The sequence below is a fragment of the Watersipora subatra genome, chromosome 1 (assembly GCF_963576615.1).
Source record: "Watersipora subatra chromosome 1, tzWatSuba1.1, whole genome shotgun sequence".
NCBI classification, from domain to species: domain Eukaryota; kingdom Metazoa; phylum Bryozoa; class Gymnolaemata; order Cheilostomatida; family Watersiporidae; genus Watersipora; species Watersipora subatra.
Genome location: NC_088708.1, coordinates 62338192 through 62363885, shown reverse-complemented (window position 1 = coordinate 62363885; position 25694 = coordinate 62338192). Strand labels below are relative to the sequence as shown.

Sequence of the window (25694 nt, the reverse complement as noted above, 5' to 3'; positions counted from 1 at the left end):
ATCTAGCATAAATGTAACTTTATTTGTGAATTTTGATGTACTGTTTGTAAAACCATAAATAAATATTTAGTAAATGCTTTAACATCACTTCACCGTACTCCACCATGCTGTGGTTGAAGGTCTAAGGTGGCTAAGCCGTTAAGTGTCGTAGTCTTTTTTCTGTTTGTCAACCATAGAGTTGCACAGGGTACGATAGCCAATTAAAAAATGTTCTTGTTTTCTCATGAGGAAGTTAAACTCGGACTTTTTGGGTTCTAATATTGGATACTTCTGCATCCTGTTCGCATTCTTGCTGGGTGGTCTGCCGGTGCAGCTGTAGAAGTTTGAGTGAGAATAAAGTCAAACAACTTAATGTATCTTCTCTTTTACATGCTTGTCCATTCAATGCCCCTTCAACCCATCCTTTTGAGCAATAGCTAAAACTCACTTACATTGGTGAGAAGGCTACCAATTACTCAATGATCTTGCAGTGATAAAACGCTTACAAGAGCTTAAAAGACTCGACAGACTGACTGCAAAATAGTATGCTGTCTAAAGTTCTGCACAAAAATAATCACAGTAATATTAATAATAGTAATAATAATAACAGTAATAATAATAACAGTAATAATAATAATAATGTGATATATTGTTAAACAGTATGTTTAAAATAAACAGTCTGTTGATGTTCTCAGCATCGTCATGTCATAAGGAACATGTTTGTTTGAAAATCAAGTTTAATGGAGAATTGCATTATTTTATCATTTCCTAATCCTGTTAATTGTGCTACTAATTTGTAAAACCTCCACGGAAGAACTGTAAAGGGCATTTGTGGTATAGTAGGGTATTAAAGGCAGTATTTGTTCTTATATTCTATATTATAAATCAATCAATTAATTGGTTAGAAAGTTTTATTTGTGATCTCAATTTTTGTTTAGAAAGTGAGCTCAAGTTTCAACTTGATAAATTGGCTTTAAAACAAAAGCAAAGATTTTTGTCAAACATTACAGTAAGCCCTAATAGACACTGTTAGCAGAACAAGCACTGAATGCAATCAAGATGGACTGAAACATAAAACATTAATCAACAAGTTACTAAAACTATATTTCTTAATAAGCTACAAAGGCTATAGTTATCATCGAGGTGCTAAGGCTATAGTTATCACCGAGGTGCTAAGGCTATAGTTATCATCGAGGTGCTAAGGCTATAGTTATCACCGAGGTGCTAAGGCTATAGTTATCATCGAGGTGCTAAGGCTATATTTATTAACAAGCTACCTTAGCTGTATTTGTATAAAGTTTATTTTGAAAGTAAGTAAATGTAGCATTAATGTTATACCATTTAAAAATCTAAGACAACAACAAAATATTACTCTGAATTTTTATGATAAAAGTAATGTGTAACCTAAAACTTATTATAAAACATGAAAATAGCAGTTATGCGAGAAGTATCAATAGATTATGCCAAAACTGTTTGTACAACTTGAGCTGTGTCTGAATTGAAGTATTCTTCAATACAGTAGTTGAGGAACATGTAGAGGTAAGCATATTCTTCCTAAAATAGAATTTATTCTGCATGACTCCTTCCTCATTCATCGACTCAAGGATAAATCAAACGAATTCATAATTAAATACTGACTCCCATAACAACAATGTTGTATCTGCCACTATCAGATTGGTCTTTATTTCTTTGTTACAGCAATAAAATGATCTTTGTTAGACTATAGATTATGCGGTAGTAATATTAATATAATGAATTGAATGGAAACACTTAACACCGTTAGCACTTAACAATATTAATACTGTTAACATTTAACAGTGTTATCACTTAACACTGTGAACACTTACTGGTAACATTGTTAACACCTAACAATGCTATCACTTAACACTGTTAACACTTAACACTGTTAACACTTAACACTGTTAACACTTAACACTCTTAACACTGTTAACACTTAACAACTTCGCTGCTGCTGATTAGAAAAGAAAATTTAGAGCGTCAAACATCTTTTGGTAATTTGGTAAATTACAGTATAAGCTTTTATTCTATTTCTTTAATCAACATTTTAGCAAACCAGTTTTTAGTAGCCAAGGTTGTTTGTTGCTAGTAGCCAAGGTTGTTTGTTGCTAGTAGCCAAGGTTGTTTGTTGCTAGTAGCCATACATGCTAGTAATATACATTATGCTAGTAGGCACAACATACAGGTACAGGATATATCACGCGTGTTAGCTTATAACATATGTTATAAGCTAACATGCTTAATATATCCTGTACTTAGGTGGACAACATCAGGAAATTCGCATTTACTGGAGGCAGATAATGGCTACTAAAGCTATTTAGTAACATTGGCTTTTTTGACTGATCATCTCTTAATCTGCTGACTACACAACTCAAATGAGATTCAATGTAATACCGAGTAATTACTCAACCAGTTAGACTTACAATTGTTGATATAAATTGTCTTCTCCTGCACCTCGCCATAACCACTGTGCTGTAAAGGTCAACGAATTGCTCTCTCTTCAACATTTCTACAGCATTTAAGGCTGTTAAGAATAGCCCGCATTTGGTACTTCCACCTCTGTAAAGATATTGATGAATTTAATAGATTTAGTGGAACTGCATTCATAGCTATAAGGAGACCAGCATTCAACTAGAATAAAACTCCAGCAAAGCTTTTGAACTTCCTGTAACAGTTTAATTTGTTTTGCAACTCAAGCTACCACATAAACTCTCAATAGCCTTGATATCACAATTTTAAATATCAAGACCAGAAGCTTTTCAAAGCTAGTACAAGCAGGATTTGTGAGTTCAGCTAATATGAGGTGCTGCCATACATGTCTGCGATGCAGATGACACTTTCACTGTAGTGTGGCTGTTGCTGCAAGGTTGTGATGTAGTTCATCATACAGCTATAGGCTGGCTGTGTTCCAGTCCACTCATCAGCCACAAGGAGACGGATCTCTCTCTTCTGAAACAAGAACATTAAAGTGATACTAATTTTTAATACTCCGCCAGTAAGTACGAGTTTGCAAAAAAAGGCTCAAACATGAAGAAGTGCCAGTAATAATAAATGTTTCACAGTACCTCCAGAGAAATAGCCAAGAAATAATCATATACACATGTATCAAACTAAAGCCTTTGAAAAAGCTGTGAGACTTATTTACCCTATTTTTTGTTTCCACAGACAAGGTTATGATTTGCATGCCCTCAGTAATTTCTCCCTTCAATCGGGTGATGGTGATGCCACTGTAATCTACCATGTCATCATCATTCTCAGGGTAGAATGACGCTTCCTGTAAATAATCAATAGTAAATATGTAGTTATTAAAATAATTTAGATAAATTATAACATATTTATAAGGATGTGACTGATGATGATCATATACATGTGTAACAAGATGCAACAGGCAATCATCAAGTGAGTACAACAAACATCTGATGATGCTCGTGGTCATGTTTAAAAGCTAGAATAGACTGTTTTCTTAAGCAATTTGATTTAGTAATAACTTGGCTAATCTCTCACCATGCAACTTATAGAAACTTAAAGAGTGCAATTATTGATTACGCTGGGTTAAAAATAGGAAAAAATAGTGAGTGCGATATATTTTAGAGACGATGCTACAAGACAGATAAAGTCGTTGAAATAAACGTTTGATTGTAGAAGCTAAACAAATATGTTGGTCATTGAGAGCATGCTAGAGTACGAAGGTTTATCATATGCTTCAAAATTAATGCTAGCAGCGTGATTGTAGCATTACCTGCTGGTCAAGTTGGACAATGATTCTAACATCGGCACCCTCTACCATCTTCCAGAAGTCAGCAACTGTGTTGCTTAGTGGCAACTGGGTGCAGATCAAATTCCTAGGTTTTCGGTAGTCCTTGGAAACAATGAAAATGGTTTGACAACAATTAAAACATGAATTATTCGTGCTAAAGTTTATGTTTATTGAATTTTATTTGCTTCGAGAATAAGCTCTAAAATATTTTAGTAAACGCTAATTTACAACACTGCAAGTGCGTTGACTGAGGTGTACTAATCTATAATACTGCTAGTGCATTGACTGAGGTGTACTAATCTATAATACTGCTAGTGCATTGACTGATGTGCACTAATCTACAAGACTGCATGTGCATTGACTGAGGTGCACTAATCTACAATACTGCAAGTGCATTGACTGAGGTGCACTAATCTATAATACTGCAAGTGCATTGACTGAGGTACACCATTCTACACTACTGCAAGTGCATTGACTGAGGTGAACTAATCTACCAGACTGCAAGTGCATTTAATGAGGTGCACTAATCTATAATACTGCTAGTGCATTGAATGAGGTGCACTAATCTATAATACTGCTAGTGCATTGACTGAGCTAAACACTTGGCATTATTTCAATGTGCTTCCACAAAGTTTCACTGCCTCGGCAAAAAGCAGCTTTTGAAATGATCCAAACACATTTTGAAAACCTAATTCACTATATTAAAAATAAATTTAAATCTACTACTTACTTATGGCATCCCATTAATAACCAATGTGTCATTCACTAACCACCACCTGCTGCTTTTGACTTACAGCAGCTAGTGCGATGGGCAAAATATCTGCTCAATTGTATCAATGATATTAACCCCCAGGATAGGCGACGGCTATCATATGGGCTGGGCTTAATGATCGAGCTCTGTTAGGATTGTGCTAGCATGAGTTTGGGGCTAACACAGTTCTCGTGGGGCAGACGCGTTGCCTTGTTAAGTTTTTGGTTTTAGATTTTTATTGACTGATGCGTCGATATATGCGTCGATCGTGGATAATAACTGAGTTCCGGTTAGTAGTACAAAACAACAAAACCTGTAACCAGCAAACACATAATTCTCTCTTTCCCTCTTCAATTTCAGCAATATACTAAGATCCATGGAAAATAAAACACTTCAAATTACTTATTTTTATTAATTTTGAAATTTTTAGGGGTCATAGTATATGCTTAAAATTAAATATAATTTACCTAAAATCACTCGAACGACGTCCCTTTTTCTCTAGTTTTTTTATTAATATTTTGCCACCCGTAATATAAAATGACAAAGTCTTTCATCGTCGTCATATTGTTTGACCTGGCCAATAAAATGGGACAGCAGGCAAAGCTGTGCATTGTAGTTTTCATACTAAAAATCTAAATATAAAACCAAATTTGAGCTATTTCACAATGGCGACTATTAATATCATGAATGCTTGTGAATGGAAACTGACTGATCATATCGGTGGCAATATTGGGCAACTATATTTATTTGACAACAAAATGAAACCAAAAAATCAGTAAAATAACCACTATTGTTCATAATATTTGTAAATTTACATAGGACCTTATTCTGCATATTTATTTGTTTGGGTGCCATGTTTGGGTTCATCCCAACAGAGCTCGATCATTAAACTCCACCCACATGATGCTCGTCACCTATCCTTGTGGTGTTGTATATCATTGATTGTATTGAGCAGAACATGTTCCCTAACTCAGGTTTGCTAGACCTTTTTCTACTGAATTCAAAATAGGCAAGTCATACCTCCTTAATGAGCTAATATTAACAGAATTTAAAATTCTCAAAAAATAAGAATAGATTATGGTAGATTAAATGAAAAAATATCAGCATTTTTTACTTAGATTCAGTAGTCACATACTTATGCCTTCCAATCATTTTACTGTAACATATTTGATATACAAAATTCAAAAAGGACAAGACTACAGTGTCGAAGCACTGGAATGGCTTACCCCAACCATGACAGCATTGATATAGGCTCCTCCATCTAAGTAGACACAATGTCTTTTATCTAAAAATATTTTATTCGAACCAGTGAGATCCACAAATCTGATAAACCAGCATAAGTCATTATTTTTATATATAAATCTCAGTGTTTGTTTTGTTGTTGGTCTGTCTGTCCATATGTCCAGATATATCAACAATGTTTTAAGAATGAAAAATCCGCTGTCTGCTGGACTGAGCTCAGAACCTTTAGTTCTGCAGACAGGTATTTTTCCAATGCACTATTAAAATTGCTATACTACGGAATAAGTTGTGCACATACTCACTACACATGTCAGTCTTTCATGGCTTTAGGCTAAAAACTTAGGCTAGCATTATACTAGAAGTGTTGGCCAGAAGAATAATGCTTAAACTCACATAGGCAGCAAAACTATTGCAATCAGTATAAAGCTGTAGTAGTCACTGCAGCCGGTAGAGTATGAACTACACAGAAACAAACACAATACACAGAAATAACAAAATCTTCATATAAAATTTAAAATGGTAGATGTTGTTTATGTCGGTTAAAAGTAGATGTTCTCTGCAAAAACTGTTTATAGTCTTAGTCTATATACATGTATATACAAGTAAGTCTCAATATTTGTCATTTGTATGTTGGTACTTTACCCATTTATCATTTGTCTGTTGGACGTTTGTTCATCGGTTGTTGATCCATTAGTCCATTGGTTTGTTGGACAATGGTCCATTGGCCAATTGGCCAATGTTCCATAGGTAACTTGTAGTTGGCCTGTTGGTCATTAGTGCGTTGGTCCATTTATTGTTTGTCGGTTGGTTTGTTGGTTAATGGTCTCTAGGTCGTTGGTCCATTGGTTGTTTGTCCATGGAGTGTTTGTTTGTTGGTCCTTTTTTCGTTGGTCATTCATTTTTTGGTTGTTTGGTCAGTTGGTAGTTTACCCTTTGGTCATTTGTCTGTTGGGTGTTTGTCCGTTGGTTGTTGGTCTGTCGGTCCATTGGTTTGTTGGTCATTGGTCCATTGACCCATGATCCGTAGGTCATTTGTCTGTTGGCCCGTTAGTCATTGGTTCGTTGATCCATTGGTTGTTTGTCGGCTGGTCTGGTGGTCAACGATCTCTGGATCATTTGTTCATTGGTCATTTGTTCGTGGTGGGTTTGTTTGTTGGTCGTTTGTCTGTTGGGTCGCTCATCTATTAGTCGTTCATCCATTGGTCATTCATCCACAAATCATTTGTCCATTGGTCGTTTGTCCTTTGGGCGTTTTTCCATTGGTTATTAGTTTATTGGTCGTTGATTCGTTGGCCATTAATTTGTTGGTCGTTTGCCCGTTGGTCATTTGTCCATTGGTCGTTTGCCCGTTGGTCATTCATCTGTTGGTCATTTATCTGTTGGTTATCTGTTGGTTATCTGTTGGTCATTTATCTGTTGGTTATCTGTTGGTCATTTGTCATGCGTGTGTTCACTTATAGCAATAAAGTTTTCGAAACAAAAAACATGCTTCATACGGGATTTGAAATTGGAACCTTCCGGTCTGCAGACAAGCATGCTAACCCACTAAGCCATGCTGCTATAATTTGGAATAATTGTGCGCATCATGCTTATTACACCTGCCAACCTTTAATGTCGATCGATCCGTTAAAATACTCCCGCTTCTACTAGCATGCTTTGATTGGGTGATTACTAGATCATGATTGCGTGAGAGATAATGACGCAAAAATTTTCCCAACACTGGCTTAAATTATATTAATGGTCTAAATTATACTAGACTAACTAGCTCAGGTTACTTAAATTCTTTGGGGAAAAACTTAACCAATTAGAGATAAGTTTTCTACACAAAAATATTTTATTACCCATGCAATGCCGGGCATTCAGCTGTCTATATATATAATTATATATAGTTATATATATATTTATATATATATATATATATATATAAATCTCAGTGCTTGTTTGTTGGTCATTCGTGTGTCCAGTTATACCAATAAAGTTTTAGGAACAAAAAATGTGCTTCACATTGGATTTTAACCTGCACCCTCTAGGTCTTCAGACAGATGTGCTAAGCCACTAGGCCAAGTGGGTATATAATAAACAAACGAATAATTGTGGTCATAATTACATCATTTATAATACCATGCTTCAAGTGCTTGGAGAAATACTATGCTTGAAAATAGTGATTGCATTAGAGATCATTACTCGTAATGTAATGATTATTAAGTTGGCTTTAGACGCGACTCTTATTATAGTAAAGATTTAGACTAACTTGAGTTACTAGCTAAAGTTACTCAAATTCTTTAGGCTATTAGTTCATAACTCGTTCAAAGCTGGTCATTCAGCTTGCACTATTATAAACGTAAGGATATGTCAGATCTGAAACAAAATAACCCTGGCAGCTTTTTTAACTGATGGCTTTTTGTTTAACTCACACTCGTACATATTTGTAAATTTAATACTTTTTACACAAATTTTAAGAAAAAAGTCGGGCTTCTCAAACAAAAAGTAGTATTGGTAGTGCAAGTGAAAACTTTAAAAGAATGTACCTGGAAGAATATCTTGAAACCTGTTTTTTGTTGCATTCTGCTCTTCCAATTCCATAAAGGCTTCCTGTGGTTGTCCAATTACTTTATTTATTCTCTGTATAAAATACAGAAAATGTATATAATGGGAAAGACTTTGAAACTTTTTCAGTTTTTACACTAGCAAATATGTTAAGTACACTATATAATTAACTTCTTAATGACATAATATACATTATGCTGTAATTGCTTCGATCTCAAACTGCATAATCTGCTGTTTTAAGTTTATGAAATTCCTGAAGTTCTCTTCTACCTTCCAAACCTTACAATATTTCATAAAAACAAAATGTAAGATGAGCAACAAATAAAATATGTCCTGTAAGTTCACTAATTTACAGTATAATAAAAATGGTTAATTATCTATTTCTATTTTTAGAAAAGAGCTTGCTGCACAGTTGAAAGATGCCACACCTGAAACTCAGCAGATATGAGGTCTGTAGGAGCCCCTTTTGCATCTACATGGCAGTGTACTTTAGCGGCAATCTCTTCTGGGCGGCTGCCAATTTTCTCTCCAGCCAAATACTCCTCAAGAGCACAGTGTAGAAAATAATATTGTTCCTATAGATACAAATAAACACCCTTGTGAATATTCTTGCCAAACAGTTTCATACGTATAATACCATACACTGAAGTGATAAAACTATTACACATGTATATTTGACAACATACCATGTTAGGTCATTGTATCTGATAATAAAATCTTGTCTAATATAAAATACGTAAAATAGGGGATAAATACGCGCCAATGTAAGTAAATGCAAATACAAAAAGTTAAACAGATTAATATGAACTAAAATGTCATAACAATAATATATATATTATTATAGTATGAATGCTTTATTAATACTGATTTAAGAATGTGGGGTTTTACAAACATCGCCACTCTATGGATAGAGCTTAAAGGCTTGGGAGTTTTTCATTGTCACTTTGCAATCAAACCCAAAACTTATATACTGTGGAGATTTTCACAGCCTAATAATATCTAAACATCTGTCTGTTTTCAATAGAACTCGTTTTAGTGGTTTACCAGAGAAAATGACTAATTGGGCTGAAAGAAATTAATCTCTTGATATATCATTTTATAAGTTAGATTTTGCTCTGATCTGTATTCCCTACTTCAGAATCCTGATGACATATAAAAACTATTTTTGCTATTTTATAAGATTAACTGGAGACAAACTGTAAACTTATTTTCATGCAGTCATGTCGCACGGAAACCTCCATGCTGATTACTGTTGTCTAACAAACTAGCAAACCAATTTATACAACTGAAACTGGTTTAGACCCACACTTCTGGCTAAAGAATTATTTTTAAGACAACATTGTAAGTCTGAAGTTGTCCTCTCTGTATCTGATTAAGATCTGTTGGTTCTTTTTATCTTTTACAAATAGAAAAAGATGGACCAGTAGACAGCCTCCTAAAATAGTCCTTTTTGGTAGCTGCCTCTACATCTGAAACCTTGCTATATCATGATCTAGTTTGTTTCCATAAACTAACAGATTGATAGTAAAATTATATAAAACTTAGTGCCATATGTTTGTAAACATTACAATGCTCTGCGCTATAATTTACATTTACAAATAGCATATACTTAAAACATTATGCTAATACTTAATTGCATACATTGTTTTTGGCAATTTCATAGCGATGTATGGTGTTGTATCGGAAAAGAATACAATAGCATCATATCATGCATTTTTGAGGACAACTTCATAAAAGATTTCCAATCTTTTGAGTGCACACTGGCTAGACAGTGATACTGACCGGCAGCTGCACCATGCATGGTCTCCTTTCCCTCATCCTCGCTACACACTTGACAACATCCACCTTTTGTGTCAGTTTTCCTTCATCCACCAAGTTGCTCATAGCTATGAAGGCACCAGTCCTTCCAATACCGGCGCTATTCAAAGAGACAAGGTTATTTTGTATTCGTCGAAACCTTATGATAATGTCTAGCTTATCAAATTCACATCCTCGAATTATTTACAAGCAATAATAATTAGAACTTGTTCTGAAGTTGTAAAGAGATATAAACCAGGTTGATGTATCAAGAAATGAGAAAAGGTTTAACCAATCTTAGCTGGGCTGTGAGATGAACTGCTTGTCCATTTTGATGAGCTCTTCTGTATGCGTACAATACTAGACGAGCTTCATTAGTACAATATAAACTTCCTGAATTGTAATATGCAGTGTTCAAAATTTTATTGGAGCTCATTGGTTTTTTTATTAAAAGCTAACAGATTGCAATATTGCTGTAATTAATACCTTATATTTCAAGTAAATCATCAAACTAAATTTTGTGACGATTCCCCAAAATATCCATTTGATTACTAACCTTACTGTTTTTGTTCTAGTTTTTCAATTAATTTGAAACAATACGCTTATCTTTCATTTTTAGTCAGTTTAATAACAAATACATAAATAGGAAGGTGACAGCTAAGTACTAGAATTACTCACTATAAATTTTAGATGTTGAGATTGGTATTACACAATAAGTATGGTGATGCAATGCCTACGTATTGCTGCAAGGCCAAGGCTGTTATTACTGTTTGCTCTACTTATTAACCTGCATATGTCATAATTTGACACCTGTGTTGTAACTTGATTGGTCGTTTGCAACTTCAGTTTTGTGTTATACTGCTTTGTGCAAATGATATACAGCCCCCCAAGAATAGCCGACGGCTCTCATATGAGCGGGTTTAATGATGGAGCTCTGTTGGTATGAACCCAACAAACCCAACAACCGGAACAAACAAATATGCTAAATAAAGCCCCTTGTAAATTTACAAATATTATGAACTATAGTAGTTATTTCACTTACAGTATCTGTTGAATTCATTTTGTTGTCAAATAAATATAGTATCCCAATAGTGTCACCATTATTATCAGTCAGTTGCCATTCGCAAGCATTCGTGATATTAATAGTCACAATCGTAAAATAGCCCAAATTCGGTTTTGTATTTAGATTCTGAGTATGAAAACTACACTGCACAGCTTTGCCTGCTGTCCCATCTTATTGGCCAGGTAAAACAATGTGACAACGATGAAAGACCTTGTCATTTTATATTATGGGTGGCAAAATATTAATCAAAAACTAGGAAAAAAATGCCGTTGTTCATGAATTATATTCTACTATAAGCATATACATGTACTACGACCTTTACCAATTTTAAAATTACTAAAAGTAGGTAACTTGAAATGTTTTATTTTGTATGGATCCATTATTTTGGTTAGGTATTACCCCTACATTGTAGAAATTCAAGGTTTGCTATTGCGAACTGCTGGATCTACTGACTGAATGAGCTAATGAAACGATAACAGCGAGACGTGCTTTCCAAAACCTAACAAGGCAACGCGACCGCCCCGCGAGAGTCGTGGTTGCTCCGAAACCCAGGCTAGCACAATCCTAACAGGGCTCCATCATTAAACTCCACCCTTATGATAGCCGTCGGCTATCCTTGTTGGGCTGTATATTATTGTTTGTACTGTCTTATGTTACTATGTCTGTAACTGAGGTTCAAGCTGACAATTACTGAATACAAAGCTGAAAACTAACATAAAAGATCAATATTACAGTTAGCCGCACTTAGTCACAGCCACCCTAGATAAGCAGAAGTTGAATACCTGCAGTGGACTAGAAGTAGTCCAGGCTGGCTGTCTATGTCCTTCTTCACTTGTCTCACAAACTTAACAAATGGGTTTACCTCAGCAGGAGAGCTCTTGTCAGGCCAAGACGTGAAATGATATTGAAAGATATCAAAAGATTCTCCATTCTAATAAAATACAACAAAAGTAAATTTATTGAATCTTAAAGCAGTACTTAAAAGAGAAAACTTTTATTACAACTAATTTTTACTTACCTTTGCTATAAGTGCTGCTATTTGCTATATTGTTAACTTTTTGGTTTATCTATCTTCGAAATGAGAATTATTTGTTTTAATCACTTTTTTGAATTAATTTATCTGTTCTCCGAAGGTTTTTATGCCTAGCTTTTTGACTTACTTACCTTTTACATAGGTAAGTATCTTCAAGTTTAATTTTGTCATTGGTGGAAACTAGCGATACCAACTCTTTACCTCTACCACGCATATCATTGAGTTCATATTATTGAACAATGAAGAGCTAATTAAATATCTTTAGTTTAAACCGAAATCTTGAGCTCATTTATTGTAGTGGGTACCTTGGAAAAGTTCAAGCAGCGAATGGTGTAGTCAGCCCAGCGCTCACAGCTTGTGAGAGTGACAGTAATATCTCCAAATTTCCAAGAATCTCCAACATGGTCAGGCCAGTATTGCTCACAGAGTGCCTGGAGATAAAAAAAAATGCAGACTAATGAGACAGCGAAAGTCTTGCAATATTAGAATTCTAGTATCAGAGTATGTAAAGTTGTTCAAAAAGTTTCATCTCAATATAGGAAAACTTAACTTTGCATAATGTTACATTTCTTGCTTTTATTGATCTAATTAATATAGAATTAATGTAATAATAGATAGTACAGTAAATACCCGCCTACAGGATGATAACATGTATAGAACGCAGTGGATATTGGTTCCAAAAAACAATGGAAAACCTCAGTAACTGTGTATAGGACACATCCTAATTTTAGTCCTAAATTTTCATTAATTTTTATAAACATGGTGGTGCTTCAAACAAATTTTCGTCAAATCATTCGACATTCGTTGAATGATTTCATGAAATCATTCAGCATTTGTCATGTCGAATGATTGGTGACGGCGATCGGTGCTGATGTTAGACGCTATTCGATGCCGTACAACATATGATGTTAAATCAAAATTGAAGCAGCACAATACAGACCTCGTCTTCATCCCCGGCAGCGTGACCAGTATTGTGCAACTGATGGATGTTGTCTATAATATGCCATTCAAAGCAGCATTAAAGCAGAAATGGGCCGAATGGATGATTAATGGTGAGCATACTTTCACCAAGGGCGGCAACATGAGGAAAGTCGACATGCCTACGATCTTCCAATGGGGACCACGAGGACAAATATTGTAAGATTGAGATTTTTATAATAAATTTTCGATATTATGATACATGTAGATACATAAGTTTTATAATAAAAGTATCCATGGATAAGGGGCACTTGGGTTTTTAGGTCGACTTCTTAAAAAAAAAAGTGTCTTATACGCAGGTGTTTACAGTATGTGAATGGTGCCATATTTAATCAAATAATGCGCTAGCCAACAAATGTGGCTATAAAGGAACATGTTCTGTTGAAGCTGATGTTTTGACATTGCAAAGCAGAGAGCTCCTTGTAGCTAAAGTCCCAAATTAAAATAATTCAGCAAACATTCAGCCTGTGTTTCTGAGTGTCATAGGAAAAATAGATACATTCAAGATGAGGCTATGGATAAGAATGAAAAACATCACATAGAAAGATAAGATCCGGAAAGAAGGTGGCCTACTTAGAGTACGAGAAACACAGCTAAACCTTGCTGATACCGTCAAGATGAGGCAAAAGATGGTTAGGATACATTCTTCAAGATGAGCGCTTGATGAAAGATGTGATGCAAAAATAAATGGAAAAGATGAGACCAAAAGAAAGGAAGAAAATGATGACGATACATGACACACGTAGTGAACCGATCTACTGTCAGAGCTTTCAGATTATTGGAGAGGGTCATGACATGAGAACCTACCTACGATAGAATAATAATAATAATAATCTAATTAATGAATAGATATTTGAATCAAATGAGCTCTAAAAGTGCAAACACAATGAGAAACTTTCTTTTAAAACAATGAGGTCTTACTATATCTGACCAAACATTAGATGGAAACCAATAGCTCGGCCAAGAAGATCCGCATGTTTTCTCTATTAAAAGATAACTTCATAGGTGTGATACTAGAGTAACCAATTTCTATCTTTTCAAGATTTGTCACACAACTCTGGCATGTGACACACAGCTAGTCTCTCAATGTAACATAGTTACAATGTGGCTGATGTTCACCAAGACTTCCATATAAAAATATATACGCCTCCTATACCCTAATATATACACCTCCTATTCACTAATATATACATCTCCTATACACTAATATATATACCTCTTATACACTAATATATACACCTCCAATACAGTAATTTGTACCCCTCCTATACACTAATGTATACACCTCTTATACACTAATATACACACCTCCTATACGCTAATATACACACCGATACACTAATATACATACCTCCTATACACTAATATACACACCTCCTATACGCTAATATACACACCGATACACTAATATACATACCTCCTATACACTAATATATTCACCAATACACTAATATACATACCTCCTATACACTAATATGTACCACACTTACCGAGCCATACTCAATAAGGTTAGTAACCATGACAATAGCTTTAGGCTTCTGTTGAAATACCATCAGCATGAAGTCAGCAAGAGTGGCTTTCTGTGGCCCTAAAAGTACAAAGTCTAGCTGCCAGCAAGTATATCATGAAGTCACATCTAGAAATAAATCATGTTAAATGCGCATGAGATCTTGTAGAGATACAGATTGAGGCAATTGCATCTTCAAAGGGTTGAAATGTCAGTCTATAAAATATACTTTTACCCTGACAATAGCATTGAAAATGACTTTCTATACTGCTGTGTGTGCAGGTAGTGCGCAAAACTTTCTGTTTTTAAGGCATTGGCCTTTCATATTAAAAATCTTAAAGTACATTGTGGTATAGTTTTACAAAAGGGTTATAAGAAGCAAGTGATCCTTTGTTTTGTTACCCTGAATGTTGTACTAACCACTTTTTGTTATGCAGCGATAAATGATTTGAATTTTATAGAAATGATTTAGCAGCTGGTGTGCTGCCAAAGATTACCTAATCGACCGCTAATTGAATACTCAATCGACAGGTTAGGTATCAGAGATATTGACAGGTTAGGTATCAGAGATATTGACAGGTTAGGTATCAGAGATATTGACAGGTTAGGTATCAGAGATATCGACAGGTTAGGTATCAGAGATATTGGCCAAAATCCTCACTGACTTCCTCAAACATTTCAACATGTTACTTCTTTTTCAGTAGATAACCTTTTTCTCACAATATTCTATTTTATTATTGTGTTATATTTTATCAGTTTGGTATGTTTTTGAGCATGTTACATTTCATCAGCATGTTATGTTTTATCAGGATTTTATCTTACCATTAAAATGCTATGTTACTATCTACACACTATAATCTTGTCAACCAAAACTTACCTTGAGCAGCGATGAACACATCACCTCCCGTATAACTCTAAAATAAAACAAACATCCCCAAATGACCTTTTTAGAAAAAAAGTAAAACTAGAGATCTCTTTGTTTGCGATGTACAAAATTTTAAGCCACTTATATTCTCAAATGGGTCATGCCATTGCAATTATCTTAAAATATGCTGAGGTGATGAAAGTCTCAAACCTACAAAACTCATATTATGTTTCAATATTTATTATTAAAGAACTAGAGCATTCAGCCATTTAATTTGACATATTAATCATTATTGGCTACAAAAAGCTAAAATAATCATATACTAACTTGTGTTTTACAAATATTATAATTATTCCAAAATATGCTAAAATAAAACTCCGCTTTACTAGCTATTGAATGTGCAACAGTTCAAAGAAGTGTAAAATGAACACAGGCTGCTGTATATATTATGATACACATAAATGGTTGCCTGACTCAGGCTAACTACTACACACTGTGCTTATCTACAGTACTTCCTAACACACACACATGCACGCACACACATGAACACACAAGCACACACACACGCATGCACATCCGCGCACACACGCGCGCACACACCCACACACACGCACATGCGTGCATACACGCGCACACAGGCACACACACACACATGCACACACACACACGTACACGCACACACATACACATAAACACGCACGCACGCACACACACCACCCAAAGCACATTTTGAGCTATTGCAACACTTACGTATGTATCTACTGTAGCCATTTTTGTAAGATTCAATGACAAGATGCTTGATTGTAGACACTGCACACTGTATAGCTGTTGCTACATACAATGCACACTGTATAGCTGCTGCTACATACAGTGCACACTGTATAGCTGTTGCTACATGCAGTGCACACTGTTAAGCTGTTGCTACATACAGTGCACACTGTATAGCTGTTGCTACATATTTATCTGAGCAGATCAATTGCCTTCTGACTAAGTAAACAACTTACCGCTAAGTAAGATGCATTAATAAAGTCTGTACCCTCTTCTTCTTCTCTTTCCAGTTTTACTCTATAGCTGTCACCTGTAACAAAGAATACTCTATATCTGTCACCTGTAACAAAGAATACTCTATAGCTGTCACCTGTAACAAATAATACTCTATACCTGCCACCTGTAATAAGAATACTTTATATCTGTCACCTGTAACAAAGAATACTCTATATCTGTCACCTGTAACAAAGAATACTCTATACCTGCCACCTGTAACAAAGAATACCCTATATCTGTCACCTGTAACAAAGAATACTCTATAGCTGCCACCTGTAACAAAGAATACTCTATAGCTGTCACCTGTAACAAAGAATACTCTATATATGTCACCGGTAACAAAGAATACTCTATATCTGTCACCTGTAACAAAGAATACTCTATAGCTGTCACCTGTAACAAAGAATACTCTACGCTGTCACAAATCACTACATGGTGGCCATTAGAAAAGCAGTCGCTCTTTATATGTAACTATTTAAAAGTGAATAACCTTTTTACTCCTATTTTCAACCAATTTTTTTTACGCTAATGTATGTTGTTTTCTTATACAATAACGGTCACTGTAACATATACTAACTATACCGTAATTAGTTGCTCTTCATGTTCAAACTGAGGTCACTCTCACCTGGGTAGAGATCAATGTACTTGCACTTTCCTTTGTTCTCAATTCTTTCAGCCTCCATACATATTGGTGATGGAATTGTTGCAAGAGCCTAAACAACAGAAAGAAGGTACTTGATGCAAGACACTGTTTATACATACATCATCTTTACCATTTGTTATAAAGCGCCTTCAAATTTGTTTTTTTAAGAAAACATACATGTATGCATCAGAATTACTACTTATTTATCAACACCTAGTTACATGACACCAGCAAAAAGCTAGTAACTGAGTTTATTTGTACAAAACAAGAATCTCTTGTTTACCAAAACTTAAGCATCGCTTTACAAGTGCTAAGAAGTAGCTGATATTTCAAGCTAACCTCACTGGTTAGTTTTTACCTTTTCATATGTTGTCAATTAGAGTGCCAGAAAATGTGATGATGGACCTGTTAGGTGATAGAAACACTCAGCGTACAAGGATGTGCAGATTAGAGTACCCTGTTCAACGGAAGTCACTTCAAAAACTTTGGTGTAGAATATTTAGGTTTATTGCTGCATTTGCAGCAAGTCCTATCACTGATGTACATTATGTATAAGTCCTATCACTTATGTACAAGTCCTATCACTGATGTACAAGTCCTATCACTGATGTACAAGTCCTATCACTTATGTACATTATGTATAAGTCCTATCACTTATGTACATTATGTATAAGTCCTATCACTTATGTACAAGTCCTATTACTTATGTACAAGTCCTATCACTTATGCACATTATGTATAAGTCCTATCACTGATGTACATTATGTATAAGTCCTATCACTTATGTACATTATGTATAAGTCCTATCACTTATGTACAAGTCCTATCACTTATGTACAAGTCCTATCACTTATGTACATTATGTATAAGTCCTATCACTTATGTACAAGTCCTATCACTTATGTACATTATGTATAAGTCCTATCACTTATGTACATTATGTATAAGTCCTATCACTTATGTACAAGTCCTATTACTTATGTACAAGTCCTATCACTTATGCACATTATGTATAAGTCCTATCACTTATGTACATTATGTATAAGTCCTATCACTTATGTACAAATCCTAGCACTTATGTATATTATGTATAAGTCCTATCACTTATGTACAAGTCCTATCACTTATGTACATTATGTATAAGTCCTATCACTTATGTACATTATGTATAAGTCCTATCACTTATGTACAAGTCCTATCACTTATGTACATTATGTATAAGTCCTATCACTTATGTACATTATGTATAAGTCCTATCACTTATGTACAAGTCCTATCACTTATGTACAAGTCCTATCACTTATGTACATTATGTATAAGTCCTATCACTTATGTACATTATGTATAAGTCCTATCACTTATGTACAAGTCCTATTACTTATGTACAAGTCCTATCACTTATGCACAAGTCCTATCACTTATGTACAAGTCCTAGCACTTATGTATATTATGTACAAGTCCTTTCACATATGTACAAGTCCTATCACTAATGTACATTATGTGCAAGTACTATCACTTATGTACATAATGTACAAGTCCTATCACTTATGTACAAGTCCTATAACTTATGCACATAATGTACAAGTTCTATCACTTATGTACAAGTCTTATCACTAAGGTACATTATGTACAAGTTCTATCACTTATGCACATTATGTACAAATTCTATCACTTATGTACAAGTCCTCTGATTCTTGTACAAGTTTAATCATTTATGTATAATTTTTGCACAAGTTCCATTGTATTCTTAAGTTAGGTGATGGCTTTCGATGATTAAGTCAAGCTGAACTGCAGCACAACTCTAAGCATACTGACAGAAATGTAACAACAGCAGCCAGACAGCCCTAAATTGTAATAGTGTTAGTGTCTATAAGCATCTGTTTTAAAGCTTTAGGCTATTTATTTATGATGGTGTTTTGTAAATATGCCTTAGATACCACACCAGACTCTACCAGTGAACACACAGAACTAAAGAAAAGGTGGCTACACTAGAATGTCTATCACACCGATGCAAAGTAGCCGCAGGTAACGTCTATCACACCAATGTAAAATAGAAGCAGGTAAACTGAAAAATTTCTAGAGACGACAGTATGGTTTAAATTGTAAAGAAATAGACTAGGTGGAGTTTTGCTTGAAATCTTTGTGTTAATTGGATAAAGAAGCATTAGTAGACCGAAGTGTAAAAAGTGAGGCTTATCATCACTGGGATTAGTTTAAATTCTAAATTGTCAGTCACCAAAGTTAAGACTAAAAAATAATAATTTGTAAACAAAACTAGCTGGAGAGCATAATACGCTTATATGATAGAACCGATGGCACAGAGTGAGGCTGTGATCTATTTGTCTGAACTAAAGTACAATATTAAGTTAATTAGTGTCTGTTGGTGAGCATTTAGTTATCAAGCCTCCACCTCCAGTTGATTTGTTATGTGCTCTTTGTCTTCGATGTAATCTGAGAGATCTTCTACAGCTATTGGTTGTTGAAATACGAGAGGGTCTGCACTCAATTCTTTGTTCTTTTCTGCAACTAATGTTAAATATATACAGCTTAGCCATAAACAGAAGCCATCGTGATGGTAATGAATTTAGTATTATACAAAATACAACTGTTGGTTTTGCCAGATTGTCTAGACAATTGGCTGAACCTACACTGTTGCATCTAGGCCAAGTGAAATTACAATAAATCACCAGCAGTCAAACTTTTCTGTTAACAGCTAGGCATCGAACACACATCTAATGCATTTAACCAAACTGATTCAAGAACAACACTTTTAAAACAAAATTAAGTTTCCACAAAAGCAAAATTACTATTATACCAATTCTAGTCACAAACTTCAATACAATGGGATATAATATTTTAAATCACTAACCTTCCATCTCTGTTTCAAGAAGAGGTGTGCCAGATGTGGCTGGTGCTTCATCAATCACAATCATCTCATTCATGGATTTCTCTCTTGGTTCAGTTGGTTCAAGGTTTCTGCTTGCCTTTCTAATAAAATATAGTCTAAGAGTTAAAATCTGCGCTTACTCAATTTTTAACTCACATACAGCATTGATAGAAAACCGAGGCTTTTAGAGAGAAGAGGAAATATTATACCATGACAGAATTGCTCACTTTGTAACTGTGTAACTTAGATTGACTGCTTGAAACACTTAACAATTTGTCTATATTGAGATGCATGTACATGTACATGTACATAACTGTGCAGATATTTTCAAAATCTTCATAGGCTTATAAATTAAAAAAAACTTACTTTTGGGTGACACAAAATCTTTAAAAAATCTGTCAGACTGCAGCTTGAATTTGTTCAATTTGTAATTTATTTTTTGTTGCAACAAAAAGAGCAAACTGAGGGCGGTTCTATTGCACCACAAATAACAAGCAAGCATACACTAATAACCAATCAGAATGTTGACTGTACTTTTGAGCATTACATCAAACGACAGTGTAAATCAATGCGTTCATTTCTGAAACAAACTGTCAGTCACAGGACTGAGCAAAAGATTACTAACCGATTATCGACTGATGTACACACAGTTTAACTTGTTAAACTTAATCTTTAGAAAAGGTTGTACTAAAGTACCGCTGATAATTGACTTTTTAGAACAATAGATCAATGTTGACCTCTGACCCAATGACCTCTGAAAAATTAATTACCTGTGAGTACCACTAAAATATGTACAAATTTGCCGCTGTGTATCATACTGAACATTAACAAATAAGGGTTTACACAATCTGTTACTAGCCACAATCACCTCACTTTCGCAAAGATAGGCTGTTGATAGTAGTAAGAGGCTTACCCACACTTGTGTCTGTTTCGCTGATTACTACCTCACTATTATAGGAGCCAATTTAAGATCATAAACATCACCTAGATAATTGTCTAATGCAGACATTTTTCATTTCAAGAAAAAATGATTAAGAAAATTTGTAAGAATCAAGCTATAATGTTGATTCTAATTAAAAAATTGGTGTATATGCACTAAACAAGCTTCTCAAAAGAGCAAACAACTTCTTTTTCCTTGAGAATATAGCTTTCATTAAAGCAATAATTGCCATTTGAGTGTAAAAGTTAGATGATAAAAAAATCTTGTCGTTGGTAGTCTAATTACTTGGGCATTTTATACATGGCTCTGGTTGACACAGAATAGTCTAGTAAAAAGTGTATCTACTCAACCAATGTTGAACATAAGATACATCTTAGTAGTCGACACAGTTGACTGTTATCGCTAGGCAACTAGGTTTAAACTTAGCCTTAGTAAGCTAGCTAAAAAATTATGCAAACATGAAATCTGGGTTTGTTTTGTGTTCACTTCCATTATGTCTTAGTTATCATTTTAAAACGGTGTTCATGCTTGCAGATAAATGAAAGCAGCTTTTGTTTTGTACACCCAGTAGAAGGTAACAGTCTCTCCAAAATATAATGAATAAAATACATAGACTTGTAATGAATGATTAATATTAGAGTACGACAACAACAACGGCTGAGAATTTTATTGGAAATTTCTTATATGTTTTGCAAGCCAATCACCAACTTTCAGCGTAGCAAATTTATGAAGTCGTGTTTGCTATGTACGTATGAGACTGCATTTTGATGCATCAATGAAGTTTGAAGAAATACTAGAGCAAAAACTTTAAATAAATCAAACTTTCATTCATTGACAAAAATAGCTGTGAACTGTTTATCATGATGTTTTGAAGTTCTGCTCAATTTCTTTTTTGTAAGGAAGGAAAGTTTTGGTATGAAAACTGTACCAAACTGCTTTGGCACAAGTTCCAGCTCATCAGTTAATTAGTCAGTATTTAGAACCTTGTACATTGAAAAGCATGAAAAGGTGCTCTTACCTTTTTCTCCTATAGATGTGACAACAGACACAAACGATGATAAGTATCAAAAGGAGGACACCGATCCCGACACATATTCCAATAATGCATGCCAGGTTGCAGCCAGTAATTGGTGCTTTTGTTGGCACTGGTGGAATCAAACCTGTCAAATTAAACTCGTGTTTATTACTAGTTATGCAATAAAAAACAATTTTTCATAAGTATGTAAGAGACAGCTAATTGATTACCATTGGATGCTGGGTTAAAAAATAGCATATGATAGAAGGTATGTAGACCAGTATAAAAGACTTTTCTAAGTTTATAACACATTAGTACATGTAGAGACTATAACTTACTGGTGAATGGAGTCGACTCAAAGTAGTGAAACAGCTTCTTGTTTTCCTGTAATATTAGACATGCAATAAATTAAGAAATAGCCACATTTTTATTGCTACCAAGTTTCATAAGCATGCTATTGGAATAATATAAAACTTATTAACACTTTTATCATTATTATAATCTTACCATTTGATATATTGCTCTTTTTTTGTTTTACCAGAGTAAGACAAAAAAGAGCAATATATCGAACTATCCGTGAATTATTTTAACTTATGATTCTGCATATTTGTATGATGAGAAATGTACTTTTTTGTCGGTCATTTAACTACTAGATTTCAACTAGTCAAAAGAGATAATGTAAGATGTTCAAGGTCACACTGTGAAACAACTTACATCTACACTGACGACGACTCCTACTGTTATTTGGTATCGTGTGTCTGGTTTCAGAGCCTTGTTAACATAATCTCCATTTGTACTTTCATCACCCAAATCTAGTATGAATCCAGATTCAACGATCATGGTGCCCTCTAACTCGGCAGCAATATAGCAACCGCTGTTGATGTCAACAGCCGATTCATAACCATACAAGCTGTCATCCTGGCAACCAAGAATATTTAGCGATCTTTTGGAGACTGGTTCTTCAGGCAAACTCAAGATAACTCTGTATGCACTACAAAAACCAAATGCTTAATTTGCTTATTATGAGCGCACTATAAAGGAATCTTGGAATTCTACGAAAGTTTTCTTTTATCCAAATTTTATCAAAATGTTAAGATACTGTTTAGTTGAAAGACCATAAGATACTGTTTAGTTGAAAAACCATAAGATACTGTTTAGTTGAAAAACCATAAGACAAGATACTGTTTAGTTGAAAGACCATAAGATACTGTTTAGTTGAAAAACCATAAGATACTGTTTAGTTGAAAAACCATAAGATAAGATACTGTTTAGTTGAAAAACCATAAGATAAGATACTGTTTAGTTGAAAGATCATAAGTTAAGATACTGTTTAGTTGAAAGACCATAAGTTAAGATACTGTTTAGTTGAAAAACCATAAGATAAGATACTGTTTAGTTGAAAGAACATAAGCTAAGATAACTTCCAAAATTAATCCTAAGATAGAAGGAATCACCTAGGCATTCTACCTTTGTCCTAAGACCATAGAACTTTAATCAAATATTGTGGTACAGCATAAAGTTTAATCTTGGTTGTCATTTAATCAGAGGCTTAACAACAACCTATTTATTTGGGTCCACGGTAGGTGTTAATAAATGGATCCATAGTCAGTGTTAATAAATGGATCCATAGTCAGTGTTAATAAATGGATATATGGTAGGTGTTAATAAATGGACCCATGATATGTGTTAATAAATGGATCCATAGTCAGTGTTAATAAATGGATCCATAGTCAGTGTTAATAAATGGATATATGGTAGGTGTTAATAAATGGATCCATGATATGTGTTAATAAATGGATCCATAGTCAGTGTTAATAAATTGACCCATGATATGTGTTAATAAATAGACCCATGATATGTGTTAATAAATAGATCCATAGTAGGTGTTAATAAATTGACCCATGATATGTGTTAATAAATGGACCCATGATATGTGTTAATAAATAGATCCATAGTAGGTGTTAGTAAATAGATCCATAGTAGGTGTTAATAAATGGATGTATGGTAGGTGTTAATAAATGGATTTATGATAGGTGTTAATAAATAGATCTAGGATAGGTGTTAATAAATGGATCTATGGTAGGTGTTAATAACTGGATCTATGGTAGGTGTTAATAAATGGATATATGGTAGGTGTTAATAAATGGATTTATGGTAGGTGTTGATAAATGGATCTATGGTAGATGTTAATAAATGAATCCATGATAGGTTTTAATAATTAGATCTATAGTAGGTGTTAATAAATGGATTCAGAGTAGGTGTTAATAAATGGATCTATGGCAGGTGTTAATAAATGGATTCAGAGTAGGTGTTAATAAATGGATCTATGGTAGATGTTAATAAATAGACTCATGGTAGGCACTAATAAATGGATCCATGGTAGGTGTTAATAAATAGATTAATGGTCAGTGTTAACGAAAACGAAAGACGCTGAGCAACGAGAGAAACTTCTGCTGCAATGAAATATATTTATTGTTTTTACTTTCAAACTGATAGCAAACTACATGTATATTATTGTTCTAGTGACTTTACATACCTTTGTTCAGGTGCTACATTTGTCATAGGCACTGGATAGATCTGAACTTGTGTGTAAAGTGAACTTTCATCAGGTTCCAAAACATAATAAGGTTTCTCAAGTTCTCCATTCTCCACTGAAAACGTAGGAGCTCATAAAATAACTCCAAGTGTAAAATAATAGATAGAATTTTAACCCTTGAAAAAAAATAGTTGATTCATCTAAGTGATGGGCACTGATAGATGAACCTCACTAGAACCAGTAAGTTACCAAGACTTTTTACTAAGTTGGTACAACGTCTGAACAAACAAGCTGCTTTAACTCCATTATGAAATATTTTTAAGGCTGATATATGGTGAAATTTTTCTCTAAGACATCTTAGTTGACCTAAATAAGATGAGGTCGTTAAATGATAATATAATAATATTATCATATAGGCTGGTATTTAAAGCGTGATATTATAATAATAATAGTTATAATAAAACAATTACTAGGATTATAATAGTATTATAACAGTCACAAGCATTATGCAATAAAATGTAGACCTACTGGATAACAATAAAAGGTGAGTTACTATTAATTTTGCATTGAGTCCATATGTTGTGATACATTTCGTAAAGTAAAGCATTTTGTGGTACCAATTTTGATATTTGCATAATGAAATTCTAAAACTGAAGTAGATATGAAAATACAAATTTAATCAATTTGAGAAAACTAATGAGTTATGCATTGGAGTAAATAGCCAGATAGACACCAGTGCTGCTAGATTTTTCGGGTTAAATTTATGAAATTTTTTAAATAGTTGACCCCACATTGCTAACTAACAATGTTCCACTTGTTGAACAGATTAAAAAAGACTTGCGCTTCAACACACTCACAAAGCAGGTTTGTGTAGCCAGCATCAGATTTGCTAGGGCTTAGGCCAGCCCCATTTCGAGCAGTAACTGTGCAAACAATTCTGGAAGCTGGCAAGAAATCGCAGATCATGACTTTAGCACTAAAGTCCGGCACAGACGCTGGCATGGTTCCTTCTAATTTTGTGATCGCAGACTCACACTTGTACTAAAACAGTTCAAGTATCAACTAGAAATACTTTCCTATAGTTACTTCTGT

General features: G+C 34.3%; 1 protein-coding gene across 1 annotated transcript in view; it reads right to left on the bottom strand.

Moving 5' to 3' along the window:
* Positions 1–1307: 1307 nt before the first annotated feature.
* LOC137390044 (receptor-type tyrosine-protein phosphatase kappa-like) overlaps positions 1308–25694 on the bottom strand; it is a 53582-nt gene continuing 29195 nt past the window's right edge. Inside the window, exons 23-45 of the mRNA XM_068076282.1 lie at positions 25460–25643; positions 24603–24717; positions 22781–23057; positions 22405–22450; positions 22070–22211; positions 20094–20212; positions 19635–19744; positions 17207–17294; positions 16765–16944; positions 16542–16645; positions 15550–15586; positions 14656–14753; positions 12493–12618; positions 11937–12085; positions 10077–10212; positions 8723–8869; positions 8276–8369; positions 5732–5790; positions 3737–3856; positions 3143–3271; positions 2813–2946; positions 2421–2556; positions 1308–1533 (exon numbers count right to left, since the gene is read on the bottom strand). Coding sequence (XP_067932383.1) covers positions 1438–1533; positions 2421–2556; positions 2813–2946; positions 3143–3271; positions 3737–3856; positions 5732–5790; positions 8276–8369; positions 8723–8869; positions 10077–10212; positions 11937–12085; positions 12493–12618; positions 14656–14753; positions 15550–15586; positions 16542–16645; positions 16765–16944; positions 17207–17294; positions 19635–19744; positions 20094–20212; positions 22070–22211; positions 22405–22450; positions 22781–23057; positions 24603–24717; positions 25460–25643 — 2826 coding nt within the window. The 3' untranslated portion in view covers positions 1308–1437. The remainder of the gene's footprint in view (positions 1534–2420; positions 2557–2812; positions 2947–3142; positions 3272–3736; positions 3857–5731; positions 5791–8275; positions 8370–8722; positions 8870–10076; positions 10213–11936; positions 12086–12492; positions 12619–14655; positions 14754–15549; positions 15587–16541; positions 16646–16764; positions 16945–17206; positions 17295–19634; positions 19745–20093; positions 20213–22069; positions 22212–22404; positions 22451–22780; positions 23058–24602; positions 24718–25459; positions 25644–25694) is intronic.